Source organism: Sprattus sprattus, assembly GCF_963457725.1.
Source record: "Sprattus sprattus genome assembly, chromosome: 6".
Classification (NCBI taxonomy): domain Eukaryota; kingdom Metazoa; phylum Chordata; class Actinopteri; order Clupeiformes; family Clupeidae; genus Sprattus; species Sprattus sprattus.
Window position 1 is genome coordinate 15,544,625 of NC_137925.1, and position 14,225 is coordinate 15,558,849.

The 14,225-nt window shown below is 46.5% G+C and overlaps 2 protein-coding genes across 2 annotated transcripts in view; both read left to right on the forward strand.

Annotated features, from left to right (window-relative positions):
- The window catches only part of myzap (myocardial zonula adherens protein), a 24,905-nt gene extending 22,163 nt beyond the window's left edge, over positions 1–2,742 (forward strand). Inside the window, exons 13-14 of the mRNA XM_080840689.1 lie at positions 1,117–1,229; positions 1,579–2,742. Of these exons, the coding sequence (XP_080696815.1) occupies positions 1,117–1,229; positions 1,579–1,960 (495 nt within the window). The 3' untranslated portion in view covers positions 1,961–2,742. The remainder of the gene's footprint in view (positions 1–1,116; positions 1,230–1,578) is intronic.
- A 917-nt stretch (positions 2,743–3,659) lies between these two features.
- Positions 3,660–6,751, forward strand: polr2m (RNA polymerase II subunit M). The gene is made up of 4 exons (XM_080840690.1): positions 3,660–3,853; positions 4,213–4,830; positions 5,227–5,437; positions 6,525–6,751. The coding sequence occupies exons 1-4, from the start codon at positions 3,744–3,746 to the stop codon at positions 6,660–6,662; spliced, it is 1,077 nt and encodes a 358-aa protein (XP_080696816.1). The 5' UTR covers positions 3,660–3,743; the 3' UTR covers positions 6,663–6,751.
- Positions 6,752–14,225: the final 7,474 nt, after the last annotated feature.

The following is a 14,225-nucleotide window of genomic DNA, read 5'->3' on the forward strand; positions in this document are numbered from 1 at the left end:
TGTGCTCAGATAGAATCAATCAGTAACACTTGTACCCCCCATCATAACACTGACATAGACATGCCCTGGCATGTGTCTTTATGATGAATTGTTTTCAGTGCTATAACAGTGTCATGTTACCAGTGTACATTCAGTAACTGTCTTGGCAGCCCGTACTGTTCAATGCTATGCTACCTTAATGTTGTAACATGGACTTTCTTTAGGTGACACTGGTTTTCATGGCCTATACTGTTAGGGCTGTCATGACTTACACTGAATAATTTGTCACTGTTGTAGAACTGGATATCAATCTTCATGATGACTTATGACAGGGTGTGTCTTCTGCCATAACGTGATTATAGTATTCCTATGCCTCATGATAGATGATTTGAGTACAGTGTTACCTCAGTGTGTGCTGCCCTAGCGTGTGTTGCCTCAGCGTGTGTTACCTCAGTTACCTCATTTTGTTAACTCAGTGTGTTACCTCAGTGTGTGCTGCCCTAGCGTGTGTTGCCTCAGTTACCTCAGTGTGTGTTGCCTCAGCGTGTGTTACCTCAGTTCCCTGTGTGTGCTGCCCTAGCGTGTGTTGCCTCAGCGTGTGTTACCTCAGTTACCTCAGTTTGTTAACTCAGTGTGTTACCTCAGCGTGTGTTACCTCAGTTCCCTGTGTGTGCTGCCCTAGCGTGTGTTGCCTCAGCGTGTGTTACCTCAGTTACCTCAGTTTGTTAACTCAGTGTGTTACCTCAGTGTGTGTTGCCTCAGCGTGTGTTACCTCAGTTACCTCAGTGTGTGTTACCTCAGTGACCTCAGTGTGTGTTGCCTCAGTGTGTGTTACCTCAGTGACCTCAGTGTGTGTTGCCTCAGCGTGTGTTACCTCAGTTACCTCAGCATGTATTTCCTCAGTGTGGGTTGCCTCAGCGTGTGTTACCTAAGCGTATGCTGCTTCAGCGTGTGTGTTTGGTGAGGGTGTGTCATCATTTCTCTGTGATCCCGCTTCTCTTATGCCTCCATAGTGCTTCTCTTAGTCTCTTCAGTTAGTCTTCCCAGTAATCACACGGCTACTGTCTCCCAATCTTCCAAGCCTCCACTCTGATTCCGCGCTGCCTCTCTCTCTGTGTGTTCTTTTCTCCTCCCTAGACTAATGAGCTAGAAGACAAGCTCAAGTATTTTATGTCTGTACAGAACACGTCCGAGAAAGACAAACCTCATAGCAGAGACATTGGAGTGGGCTGTGACTTCCCTGTAGCAAGGTGAGGACCTGCTTATTTGGGAGTATGTATAGGAGGTTGTATAGTGGGAATTATGGTAAGGTTATGTATGTCTTGGATTTTATTCAGTTTACATTTATCCTGCAGATACTGTGGCCTTGAGTCAGTAGATTCATCCAGAAGGGCATGTGTCAGAATTCAGACATCATAACACAGGACATATTATTTAGTGTTACCGGTAATTTAGTTACTATTGTCTATTATCCATACTAGTTCAGTTTTGCTTTTTGTTTTATGCTAACTGTATGGCTAAAAGTCGGTATCTAAACTCAAGTTTCACGATCGCTACCATGATTCCATCCTCGTCCATCTTTCTATTCTATTTTCCTAGATCAGACCCCCCACCCCCTCCCCCACCACAGCAAGAGTTCCAGCCGCTGCAGTCCTACAGCCCCAGACCCAGCCCCCTCCCCAGACCTGCCTGGACCGGGCCGATAGCCTCCAGCAGCCGATTGAGCAACTCTCTGCTCCGCTTCTCCCCGGGCCAGTACAGTCACTACCTCCATAACTCTCCCACCATCCTCCGAGATGAGACCGACTCCTCCACCTCATCCCGCTCCTCGACGGGCGTCCAGACCTCCTCAACGGTCTCCCCCAGCCCTGAGGACCCCCCCTCTTTCTCCTACTCCCCCATAGCCAGGACTGCCCCCTCCCGAGTATACACACCTTTCATGAGACTCATGGAGATCTCATCCAAGCTCAACGTTGAGTAGGACCAGGAGACCGGACATAAAGGTGCAGTCTGCAATTCTGATGATAGGTTGTTGGTATTTGAGCTCAACAGCCAATCAAATGACGCCCTCCCTTCCGTGCTCCTGAAGCAATGTGTTGATTGGCTGGAATTGTTTATGGCTCGGTCTGAGCCTCTATGTTTGCTTCCCATCTACAGAGCCAAGACTGTGCATGAACACCAGGGCTTTGAACTGAATGGGCAGCTAGAGGACCACAAGGAACAAATCCGCTGAATTTGACAAAAAGAGTGTTGAATTAGAATGACTGCGCCTTTAAAAAGACCATGCTGTCATTAAATTACAATGATATTTGAAGCAATGCAAACCTAGATTAAGTACCAGTAAATACCATGTGTGAAATACTGTGTATCATGTTGAAAATAGTCTATTACTATACGCTTAACTTATTTTCTTCCTGCACATTCTGTTGTTGTTACTTTGTTTACGATGAAGGAAATACGCGGTTTGAAGGATCAGTAAACATTTTACAGCTTCATATTTATATATACATTTTCTTATTCTTGTCTTTACTTTTGCTGAAGACCATTGTTTCTGAACTTATTAAAAATGCATAATTTTGTATACCTCAATATTTGAATATATTTATATGGTATACCATGTTAAATACTAATTCTGCTTTGTTTATGTTATGGCGGATGATTATGAAGGCCACACAACCTCCGTAGGGAAAGCCAACATAATTATTTTTACTGCCACATATGTGCCAATTGTGCAGGGTTGTTTCTCTGTTTATTTTACACTGCCAGGGCTGTAAAACAACTCAAAGGATTTGGAGCAAAATAACGTGCCTTTCTCCTGCAGTCTATAGTGACAACTCATCTTACTGTAAAGATGCACTTCCATTAAAAAAGTAATAAAAAAGATCACATGTGACAACTCATTTTACTGTAAAGTTTCACTTCCCTTGAAGAGTAAGAAATAAAAAAAAGATCAAATCAAAGTTATTAGGAACTGTGTTCCTGGGGTTCAACGGGTAGAGCAAGGTGCAAACAGTGCAAATCAGTTAAACATGCTAAATTAAAAAAGAAGAATTGTGTACTGTATGTATATGTCGTCGTCTACCTTTGCTATGATTTCAGGCAGGACTTTCAATTTTTTAATCAGGTAGGCATCTCCTACCCTATTACAGAAGGGTTTGTAATCTACATTATTGCCCGAGTACAACGTTGAGAAATGGATGAATTGCAGTGTTTCAAAAATACCACCAGAGGGAAGCATCGTAAAGCGAACTAATGGATTAGTGAAGTTTGCTGAGGTTAGTTATTTTCGTCTAATTTTACAGAAGGACTCTGCTCAGTCAAGTAAAATAACCGTTGGTAGTATTGCAGTTTCATATGATTTCATCCTGTTTATTTGACTAACTGTAGCAATGAAATATCCATACCATATACCATAAAACAACACATGCCACAATTGTTTCATTATTGTAACACACATATGCAATGTTTTGCTGTTACAATGCATGTGAATACCTGGATAGTGAATATACATTAATCCTACGTGAGGCGTCGAACGAGGAAGGACCGTCTTCAGAATCTAGTCATTGAGCTTTGGAGGACCAACAGATATCGGCAAACTATATTCTATTGTACTTCCGGGTTGATGACGATTTCCGGTTAAAACGGCACTTGAACATGCTGAGTGATATCATGAGTCTCACTATTTTAAAATATTAAGTATTTGTCATTAGTTGACCCTATGAATTTATTTGCGGACACGGCGGGTTATTCCAGGGATAGCAGCAATGTCCTCGTCATGGACAGAGCGCCAGGGATTGGTTGGTGATCTTCGAAACAAGAGCAAAGATGAGCTGTATGACATACTTCTACGCCAGGAGAAATTACTGAGCAATAAGTAAGTCAAGCTAAACCGTGCATTTGGGTTTAAACAGCGAGCTAACTTTACCACTATCCTCGATCCGTTGCGCTGTTAGGCTAAACCGACGCTATGAACGTAATTGATAACAGACAGGTTTGACTTATTGCTTACTTATTAATTGGCTAGCAGGGCTAATATCTGCAGTGTTCTGCATAATGACACTTAGTTGTGTGCTTTGTCTTAGGTGTCCTCTAAGTGAAGTTGTTCAGTAGGTCCTCCATAACTTATAAATGTTGATAAGGTATGAGTAACGCTACCTTTCAGATCAAACGTAAGAGTTTTGTGTTTTAGTTTTGTGTTTTTATGTAACTGAGGGTGTGTCTGTGGTTGATCAGGAGGTTCATCCACACCCTTCCTGATACGGGGAAGAAGATCTCTGAATTTGCAGAGCGAGTTCGCCAGGCCCTTGCCCATGTTGAAGAGGCGGAGAGGAAGCAGAAAGACCTGTCCACAGTCCGGACAGATTTCCAGGCCCAGTACCAGCAGGCCCTGACCCAACGGCAGCCTCAGCCCAGATCCACAGCACCGGTCCAGAGTCTGCCTGAGAGAGGCCCTGGGGAAAATAGACTACCAGAACCCAAACATGTAGACCAGCCCAAAGAGGCTGAACTTACACCTCAGAGTACCTCAGGGAGCCATGACAGAGACGATGGTGCCCAGCAACAGAGCCCCAATGCCACAGAAACCATGGAGACCACCCCAGACGGGGAACACGGCACCCCCCGAGAAGGCGATGAGTCAAAAGGGGGAGCCCTGGCGGAGGCTCTGGCCCGGGTCTCGCTGTCGGATCCTGCTGGGGAAAAAGCTTCTGGAAGCTCTGGCGGCAGCAGCAGCGGTGGCCTCAGAAACCCGTTCCTGGTCAGGCAGCCCCTGAAGAAGATGCACTATGTAGAGGTGCTGGAGAGGACGGAGAGGACGGTCTCCACTCTGAGACCCAAGTTCAAACCCAACCAGTTGAGTACAGATGCTCTGTTTACATCCTGTTGCCACATCGTTGTCATGGTAACATAAACATAACATAAGTAGCTTAAACCAGAGCAGGATTGATGATCGTGGTTATGATGATTTATTTTATTTTTGACAGAGATGGTCCATTAAAAAGACAATAATACTACATAGGGTGACAAGCAAGGGACAAATAGACACATAGCAGTAATCTATCTATATAGACACATAGGTTAACCCAGAGCATGATTACAGTGTAAAACCCTTTTTTCCATCTCTGAGTCCAGACCGCCATTGTCCTTAACTGTTGTGATTGACGGTGATATGTTGATTTCTGAAATGGCATATACCTGCTGTAGTAACCTGTAACGCCTTGTTTTGTCTTTTGTTTTCTGCATTGTTAGGCTCAGCGTGTCTAAATCGGGGTCCCCCTCCCCCAGCGGCTCCCCAGGGGGTGTGTCGCCCCTCTCTTTGGAGGCAAGACGACAGAGAGACAGGAAGCACATGGATGAGATCACGTCCGCCAAGCTTGCACCGCTGCACTATGATCCCGCTAAGCTGCTCTCACTGGAGGAGGCATCAGGGCTCATGAGGGAACAGACACAGAGACAGAGGGTGAGGACATACACACACACACACATGCACACACACACACACACATCGACATAGACACACACACACAGAAACACACACACACTCACACACACACACACACACACACACACACACACACACACACACACACAGAGACACGCACACACCAAACATAGACACATAGACAAGCACACATGCACACATGCACACATGCACACATGCACACATGCACTAATGCACACATGCACACGCACACACACACACACACACACACACACACACACACACACACACACACACACACACACACACACACATTATCCTGGTCTGTCAGAGTGGGTGCTTATACGCTATTCAAGACAGTCAACGATAAGGGGCGCTCATGCTCCAGCAAAATACCTGATCTTCAACATATTCACATGTGGCTCCACATGTAGCCGTGTATATCCACATATAGCCATGTTTATACACATATAGCCATATACATGTATATCCACATATAGACATGTATATCCACATGTAGCCATATATATCATCATGTAGCCACATATACCATCACGTAGCCATATATATAATCATGTAGACATGTATCCACATGTAGCCAAACATATCCACATATAGACATGTATATCCACATGTAGACATGTATATCATCATGTAGCCATATATATCCACATGTAGCCATATATATCCACATGTAGACATGTATATCCACATGTAGCCATGTATATCCACATGTAGTCATGAATATCCACATGTAGCCATATATATCCACATGTAGCCATATATATCCACATGTAGCTATATTTATCATCATGATGCCATATATATCCACAAAATGAGTTGTCCACGGAAATGTCCAGGAAGAACAGGTCACAGGCAACGACTGATAACTAGTTTAAAGACTGTTGATGACATAATTTGGTTGCTTGCCTTTTGATATAATTAATCACAGGTAATTAAGATATAATTGTGTCTTGTTTTTTTGTATGAATGTGTCCATATGGCTGTGTCATGCATGTTTTGTTTCTGTGTGGGTGTGCGTGTGTTTGCGTCTATGTGTGTGTGTGTGTGTGTGTGTGTGTGTGTGTGTCTGTGTGTGTTGCAGGAGCTAGAGGCCAGAATGGCTGCCCAGAAGCTGTCGGAGAGCTTGAGCTCCAGCATGAGGTCGTACCACCCGGAGGGGGGGTCACTGGGGCCGTACCGGGAGGTGCGAGACGACGGGGCCTCAGACGAGGACGACTAATCCTGAGGCTCACTGCAGGGGGGAGAGAGAGAGAGAGAGTGATGAGGCCGCGAGATGGGGGAGAGAGGGGAAGAGAGCAACAGAGAGACAGAGCGTGATGGAGGGAGGGAGGGAGAGAGAGAAAGATAGTGGGAAAGAGAGAGAGAGATGGTAGGAGAGAGAGAGAGAGACAGACAGACAGAGTATGGGTTCTCCCCGTCACCTCTGGTCCCTCAGTCTGGGCTCAGATTTGGGGCCCCTTCACCAGAGGGCCGCTGGGAGGTGGGGGGGCAAACTGTTCAGAGATGCCAGGGGCCCTTAGCAACGGTCAGGGTCCCCTGGCGACGGTCGGGGAAAGGCGCAGTAGAAGGGGGCAGCAGGGATAAGAGAGTCCCAGGAGACAAGCTAAGTGGCATTGAGTTGTCATTCCTGACAGCGTCATGCTTTAATAGGAGGAGAAGGCCGCTCTCACCCCCACAGACCCCAGTGTGTGTGTGTGTGTGTGTGTGTGTGTGTGTGTGTGTGTGTGTGTGTGTGTGTGTGTGTGTGAGTGTGTGAGTGTGTGAGAGAGCGGGTTAGACAGTAAAGATGGTGGCTCCACTGGGGAAGGGATGAAGGGATAAAAGTCTGTGTGAGGGTGTGTGTGTGTCTGTGAGGGTGTCTGTGAGGGTGTGCGTGTGTGTGTGTGTGTGTGTGTGTGTGTCTGTGAGGGTGTGCGTGTGTGTGTGTGTGTGTGTCTGTGAGGGTGTATGTGTGTGTGTGTGTGTCTGTGAGGGTGTGTGTGATTGAGAGTTCTGATCAGGCCCTGTTGCTATCAGTGTGTGCTCGCCTCCTCTCCAGTTCTGAACTGAAGCCCTGGCATTCTGACTCATCTGGAAGGAAGGGAAAAAAATAGAAGTTATTTTTGTATTACCACTCTGTAACACTTTTGGAAAATAAAATAAATATTTATCTTTTTTGCTAGCCTGTTTCCTGTGTGTTCCTAATTGCCAGAATATTAACCAGAAACCTGTCTGAGCCTCAAAGATTAACGCAGCTAATCTAAATGTAATTTGAGATCAACAAACTTAAAAGAAAGCCCCCCTCCACCCCACCCAGAGTTGTTTAGTTAACCCTCACGGTGCGTTGGTTTGGGGGGCAAAGGGGGGGGGGGGTGGTCGGGGCAGGCAAGTCTGCCATCACTTAGGCCTGGCCAGAGCTCTTATCAGGGAAGAGATCAGTGTGTCGCTATAGCGATGATTAATACTGTTCCACAGCGAGTTGCCGTGGCATCTGGTTTGAGTTTAGATCATGTTCCTGTGCAGAGAGGCAGAGATGGAGACGGGCAGAGGCGGGGCGGGGCGGGGGTGATCAACTAGACAGACAGATGCGACCAACGACAAGTACCCATTCAGACACACACACACACGACTCCTACGAGAGGAAGTGCCTCATTCACACGCAAGGACTCTTCCGAGAGGAAGTACCGTTCACAAACACTGACTCTGAGAGGAAGTGCCTCGTTCAAACACACAGACTCTCTTGAAAGGAAGTACCTTGTTCCCAATGGAAACTCCATAAAACCCGAACCCCTCAGGTAATGAACACTTCCTCTCTTAGTTACTTTGACCTATCGTTTTCTTTCTATTAATCTGTCCTCTGCTCTTGCTATCACTTCACTCTGTCTCTCTCTTCCCATCTGTCCTCTGCTCTTGCTATCACTTCACTCTGTCTCATCCACGTCTAGAGCTCCTGTCACCCTCTCAAGGTGTTTCACAGAAGCCCCCTAGAGCACAAGGTCCACAGCGTCCAGGGCAAACGTCCCCTTGCAAACAAACACACACACCTGAAGCGGAGGGGGGACATGAGGCCCTCCAGGGCTCTGTGCTCACACACACACCTGTAGCCAATGTTGAGCAGAACCCAGCTCTGAAAGGGTGAGCCCTGGAGAGGAGAGAGAGAACAAGGAGACTAACGCTAACACCCAGGCCTTTCTGTGTGGAGTTTGCATGTTCTCCCCGTGTTCACAAGGGGTTTCCTCCACTTAAAACCCCAACAGAAAAAAACATGCAACACTCTTCGTCGGTCCCTAACCAAGACAGACGATTCACCTCACCTGGTCCCTGGGCGCCTAAAGGCTGCCCACTGCTCCTGGGGTCCTGGAGGAAGGACAGTCCGGGATGGGATAAATGCAGTAGCTAAATTCACAAACGACCTCAGGCCTGTGTGTGTCTGTGCGTGTCCTGGGTCCCCTCCATGTATTCACATGTGCAGTGTGTCGCTTGTGCGATTGAAGTCTGACAATTATTATACAATTATATATAAACACACATTTGCAATTCCTCATTTCTCATCCGTCACACTCTCTCTATCCACCTTCTTTGTATCTTTTCTGTAGTTGTAGTTTTCTGTCGATGTCAATTTCCTCCTATCCCTTGTTTTCTCGCTTTCTCCATCTCCCCCAATCCTCTTTCTGCTGTTCTCTCTCTCCACCTCATTCTCTCTATCCCCCTTTTTTTGGCCCTCATAGTACCATAAATATTCCCATAAAGACTCACCAGAGGCGGTTTCTCTTTTAATGTGACTCAGGAATGTTGACGAGGAGAGAGATGTGACTTTGTGAGTGTGTGTGTGTGTGTGTGATGCTCTTGACTGGCGATGATCTCTGATAACCTCAGGTAATTGTGGAAGCGGCAGTGAAACCATGGTGGGACCCTCTTTTTTTCTTTTTGCTGGGCTGTTTTTGGTTTGAAAGGGCTGACACACGTGAGTCCACCATGTGTATGTCTGTGTGTGTGTGTGTGTGTGTGTGTGTGTGTGTGTGTGTGTGTGTGTGTGTGTGTGTATTTAGACATGCCGTCTGATAGACTCCAGAGCACCCAGCCAAGCACTACTCAGCCAGACGTTTAATAATAAATATCCCAGTCCCTCCCTAACTGGGATCTTCCTTATACTGGAATTAATTACTCCCTACCTTGGTTACAGAAACTTGGAGACTGTTACCTAAGTTACCAATTATATGTTACTTTTTCTGTTGTTATGTTTGTGTGTGTTTTTTTTCTGACAGCGTGTGTGTGTGTGTGTGTGAGTGTTTGTGTGTGTGTGTGTGTGTGTGTGTGCACGTGCGCGTGCCTTTCTCTGACAGCATAGGTGTGTGTATTCTTGTAATGGCATCCAGCGTTTGGTCAGGAGTGTGATCATATGGCTGAGTTGGAGAGGAGACAGTATTGTGGAGGCTATTATGAGAGAGAGAGAGAGAGAGAGAGAGTGTCTTGTGAAGGCTGTGAAGAGGGTTTCAATTGTGTTTGGGTCTCTTGATGCAACCTGCTAGTCATTTTCCCTGACAGGAAGCCTTAAATCACCAGTGCCCAGGGACTAGGAGTCGTGTGTGTTTTTGTGCGTGTGTGTGTGCTTGAGAGGGGAAGAAATGGCTTGTTATTTGCTCTAAAGGTGATGATGGCCAGAACACACATAAAAACACACAAGTGAATACATTCTTACACAGACTTTACTTATCTATCTCACTTCACAATGTTTTTCATCTATGAGTGTGATTGCATACTATGACTAGGTGTTTCAGTTTTGACATCTCATCTGTGTCAGGAGTGCATTGCTACCTTCTATGAGAAGAAATCAGGGAGGCCATTGCGTATGAGCTCCATGGCAACGATGACACTGACTCATGATGTGCAATCTCACACAGCAAGCAGAGCCAGAGAGAGAGAACTTGTGTGTCTGTAGCTCACCATTGAACTTAAACTCCACTCCATTTTGGTGAGATTTTAGATAATTCCATTTTATTCTCTTTTTTTTTCTCAGCACTTTGCAGACCAAGTGTATTATACTGTAACAACATGTTCAGAAATACCAGAGGTTTCCTCGGTTGGGCGTGCTTGATCCTGTTTGTCATGATTCTTAAAATCTAAGATGATTCCAGTTGAGGTAAACCATTTAAATTTGATGACTATAGAGATAAATCATCAGAAACTAAATGTTGTATACATTTAAAAGGTACGGAAACTACTGTACCACACCCAGCAATCTGCATTTAGGCCTAGCCTTGTTTCACACCATGCTTTTCCTAATTTCAGCTGTAGGCATCTCAGTCAGATAATGTTTTGATTTGCTGGAGAACTGACTTCAGGGATTGACAAGGAATGCCTGAAGAACTTTTTAAGTGTCTTTTTTCTTGCCACCTTATCAGGAGCTTTAGCTCTCCGTTGCAGACCCTGTGAAGATTATTTAAAGGCTCTTCAGGGATCAAATAAGTTAAATTGGTGGCCTGTACCTTCACAATGATCTTGGCTAAAACTCCTGGGTGCAAATGTCTGTTGCTATGGCAGGTTTCTTAAGGTGTCAGGGAGTGAGGTTTACTCACTGCACAGCACTGTGTCTGCTGGCTATGGACACGCTGATATGATACCTATGGAGACAGCACAAGTGTGTGTAAAGAGTTTCTTTCTTTTCTTTTTTTAGCTTGGCAGTTTGGTGTTTAAGCTCCTTTGTATTTCCCTGACTGTTGTGTGTGTGTGTTTTGGGGAGGAGGGATCATGGGCGTCGCGACAATGTAATTGGGGGGGGGGGGGGGGGGGGGACAAGATGAAGTAGACTGTTGATGCCACACCCCGTTATCTTCCGTGCCGGGAATCACGTGACTGGGACCCAGATAAAAGCGCTTCTCCATCAACTCCATATGAACATATAAAACGATGAAGTAGGCCTATAGATGCAGTTTTTCACGTCTGTACCTATTAAATCTCTCTTCCCATGGCATGAGCACAGAAATGTGGAAGCAATCCACTAAAGTAACAATCCTTAATCTCAGCTGCCGTGGAACGATGACAAACCATCTCGATGACATTCGAGGCGGGAGATTTATGTGAGCGCTTTGATCGCGAGGCCTGATTTTTCAGCTGAGCACTCATATCGGAAATAGGCGTCTTGGGTCATGTCTCGCCACGGTGTGCTTGAGAAACGTCTATGTCGCCTAAGACCAATTACATGGCTCCATCTCTGTCTCCATCTATGTTTTGAGAGATTTCTCACACGCTAACGGTGAGGGGAATGATGTCAGACAGGCCATATGGACATAACTTCCGAGAGGTAGTTTAGCGGGTGGCCCACTAATCTGCCAAGTATGTAATTGCCTCAATAAACCACCAGGCGGCAGCAGCACCCTTTGTTGGCCTTGTCCGAAAACCCCGTTTCAGTTCCCCTCACCTTTTCAAGCTTAACTGACAGACCACCAAAGTGTCCGTGTGAACGACTTCCAAAACCCTTTCTGGTCTTTAAATGGATAAACATGCTTTTCAGCCCAATGCCTCATTTTCTTTCTCTCTGTCTCTCTCTTTTTTTTTTTAATGAAGCCAGCGTTCATGGGCAGTTTGAAGTCAGGCCTTATAGAAATGCCCGCTGTAGAGCGTTCCATCTGCCTGTGACGTGCCAGCCGTGCGTGCTTGTTTTGGTTAGCTGTCAGGCGCTATTAGCGGTCTTTGAATCCCATGACTAAGGGTGATTTAGATGAAGAAGGTAATGCAGTGGTTGAGTGTCTGCTCCAAGCAACCATCTGTGGTTTTCTGTGGGGTGTGTGTGTGTGTGTGTGTCTTGTGAGGGCTGAGGGGGTGTGGGAGTTGTTCCAGATCCCCCTTGCACCTGCAGGCCCCCGATAACATCCCAGGCAAGATGTGTGTGTGTTGACGATCATCCCTGGAGACCATAAGGGAAGCCAGTTTTCGAAAGTGAGACCCCGACATCTGGGCCTGAAAACACAACTTGCAGTCTCTCAGGAAACGCAGTGTGACAATTACGAGGCGGCTGTAGTGTCTCGCCAGAGAAAAGACACACACATACACACACAAACACACACACACGCACACACACTGACACACACATATGCATGCACACATGCAAAAGCAAAAAAGCAGTGTGAGAAAAGAGAAAGGGCCAAACTGGGCATAAATGCTCAGGAGGAGTGGGGGTCGAGGGCACCAGCAGTGGTCCAAGAAGCTGCCAGTGATCCTCAGTGCCACCCCTATGCCCACCCTCCACCCCCGCAGTGCCACCCCAACCCCCTCAGTCCAATATACCCTGTGACTGGATTGGCCAGGCTCCAGAGAGGGGCAGTGGTGGTGGGCAGAGCGGAGAGGAGTGTGTAAGCCTGTCAGAGACTCATCACCAGGAGGAAGCCCCCACCACAGGGAGCCAGCACTGTGCCAGGGGGGTAGGGGGGGGGGGGGGGGGAGAAGGAATGAGAGAGAGAGAGAGGGAATGGAAGAGGGAGAAAGAAGAATACAGAGAGAGAAAGGGAGAGGGAGAGAGAGGGGGAATGGAAGAGGGAGAAAGAAGGAAACAGAGAGAGAAAGGGAGAGGGAGAGAGAGGGAAAGAGAGAAGGAATGGAAGCGTGAAAAAGAAGGAAACGGAGAGAAAATGGGAGAGGGAGAGAGAGAGAGAAACAGAGAGAGGGAATGGAAGAGGAGAAAGAAGGAAACAGAGAGAGAATGGGAGAGGCAGAGAGAGAGAAAGAGAGAGGGAGAGAGTTGAAGAAAGGGAGAGGGAGAGAGAGGAAAATAAATGTAAGATAGATAGAGAACATACAAGAGAGTCAAAAATGAGAGGGAGACAAAGGGAGAGTGTGTGAGTGTGAGAGAGATTGTGTGTGTGTGTGTGTTTGTGTGTGTGTGTGTGTGTGTGCCTGTGCGTGTGCGTGTGCGTGAGCGTGTGCGAGTGCGAGTGCGAGTGCGAGTGCGAGTGCGAGTGCGAGTGTGAGTGTGAGTGTGAGTGTGAGTGTGAGTGTGAGTGTGAGAGAGAGAAAGAGAGAGTTTGACAAAGGAAAAGAGAGAGTGTGTGAGAAAGAGTATGACAGACAAAGCGAGAGAGAGAGGGAGTGTGTGTGTGTGTATGAGAGTATTGGAGAGGAAGAGTGTGTGTGAGAGAGGGAGTATGGGGGAGGAAGAGAGCACGAGAGAGTGTGTGTGTGTGTGTGTGTGTGTGTGTGTGTGTGTGTGTGCGTGTGTGCGTGTGTGTTTGTGTGTGTGTGTGTGTGTGTGTGTGTGTGTGTATGTGTGTATGAAAGTATGGGAGAGGAGGAAAGCGAGTGTGCATTACTGTATGACAGATCGAGAAAGAGAGCGAGAGAGTGTGTGTGTGTGTCTGTGTGTGTGTGTGTGTGTGTGAGAGAGAGAGAGAGGGAGTGTGTGTGTGTCTGTGTGTGTGAATGAGAGAGGGAGAGTGTGTGTTTGTGTATATGAGAGAGGGAGTGTGTGTGTGTATGTATGAGAAAGGGTAGTCAGCCTAGCTGTAACGGAGAAAAATTCCCATTCTTGTGTCCAGATTAATGTAGCAACAACAATGCGCCTAAGGCCAAGTTTTTTCTCTTCTAGTTGTTTTTGGTTTGAAATATGCATCGTTTATGCTTCTCCCTCCAACCCTCCCTCCCTCCCTCCCTCTCTCTCTCTCTCACACACACACACTCTTTCTCTGTTTTTGCATTTTTTTTATTTCAGATCAGCCATTAGCTTTGTTTTGAGTTGGCTTTTGTGTGTGTGTGTGTGTGTGTGTGTGTGTGTGTGTGTGTGTGTGTGTGTGTGTGTGTGTGTGTGTGGGTG

Coding starts and splice junctions, on each gene's coding strand:
- polr2m (XM_080840690.1), top strand. CDS start 3,744: ATGTCCTCGTCATGGACAGAGCGCCAGGGATTGGTTGGTGATCTTCGA. Junction 4,831..5,226: donor CCCAAGTTCAAACCCAACCA/GTTGAGTACAGA, acceptor CTGCATTGTTAG/GCTCAGCGTGTCTAAATCGG. Junction 5,438..6,524: donor AACAGACACAGAGACAGAGG/GTGAGGACATAC, acceptor TGTGTGTTGCAG/GAGCTAGAGGCCAGAATGGC.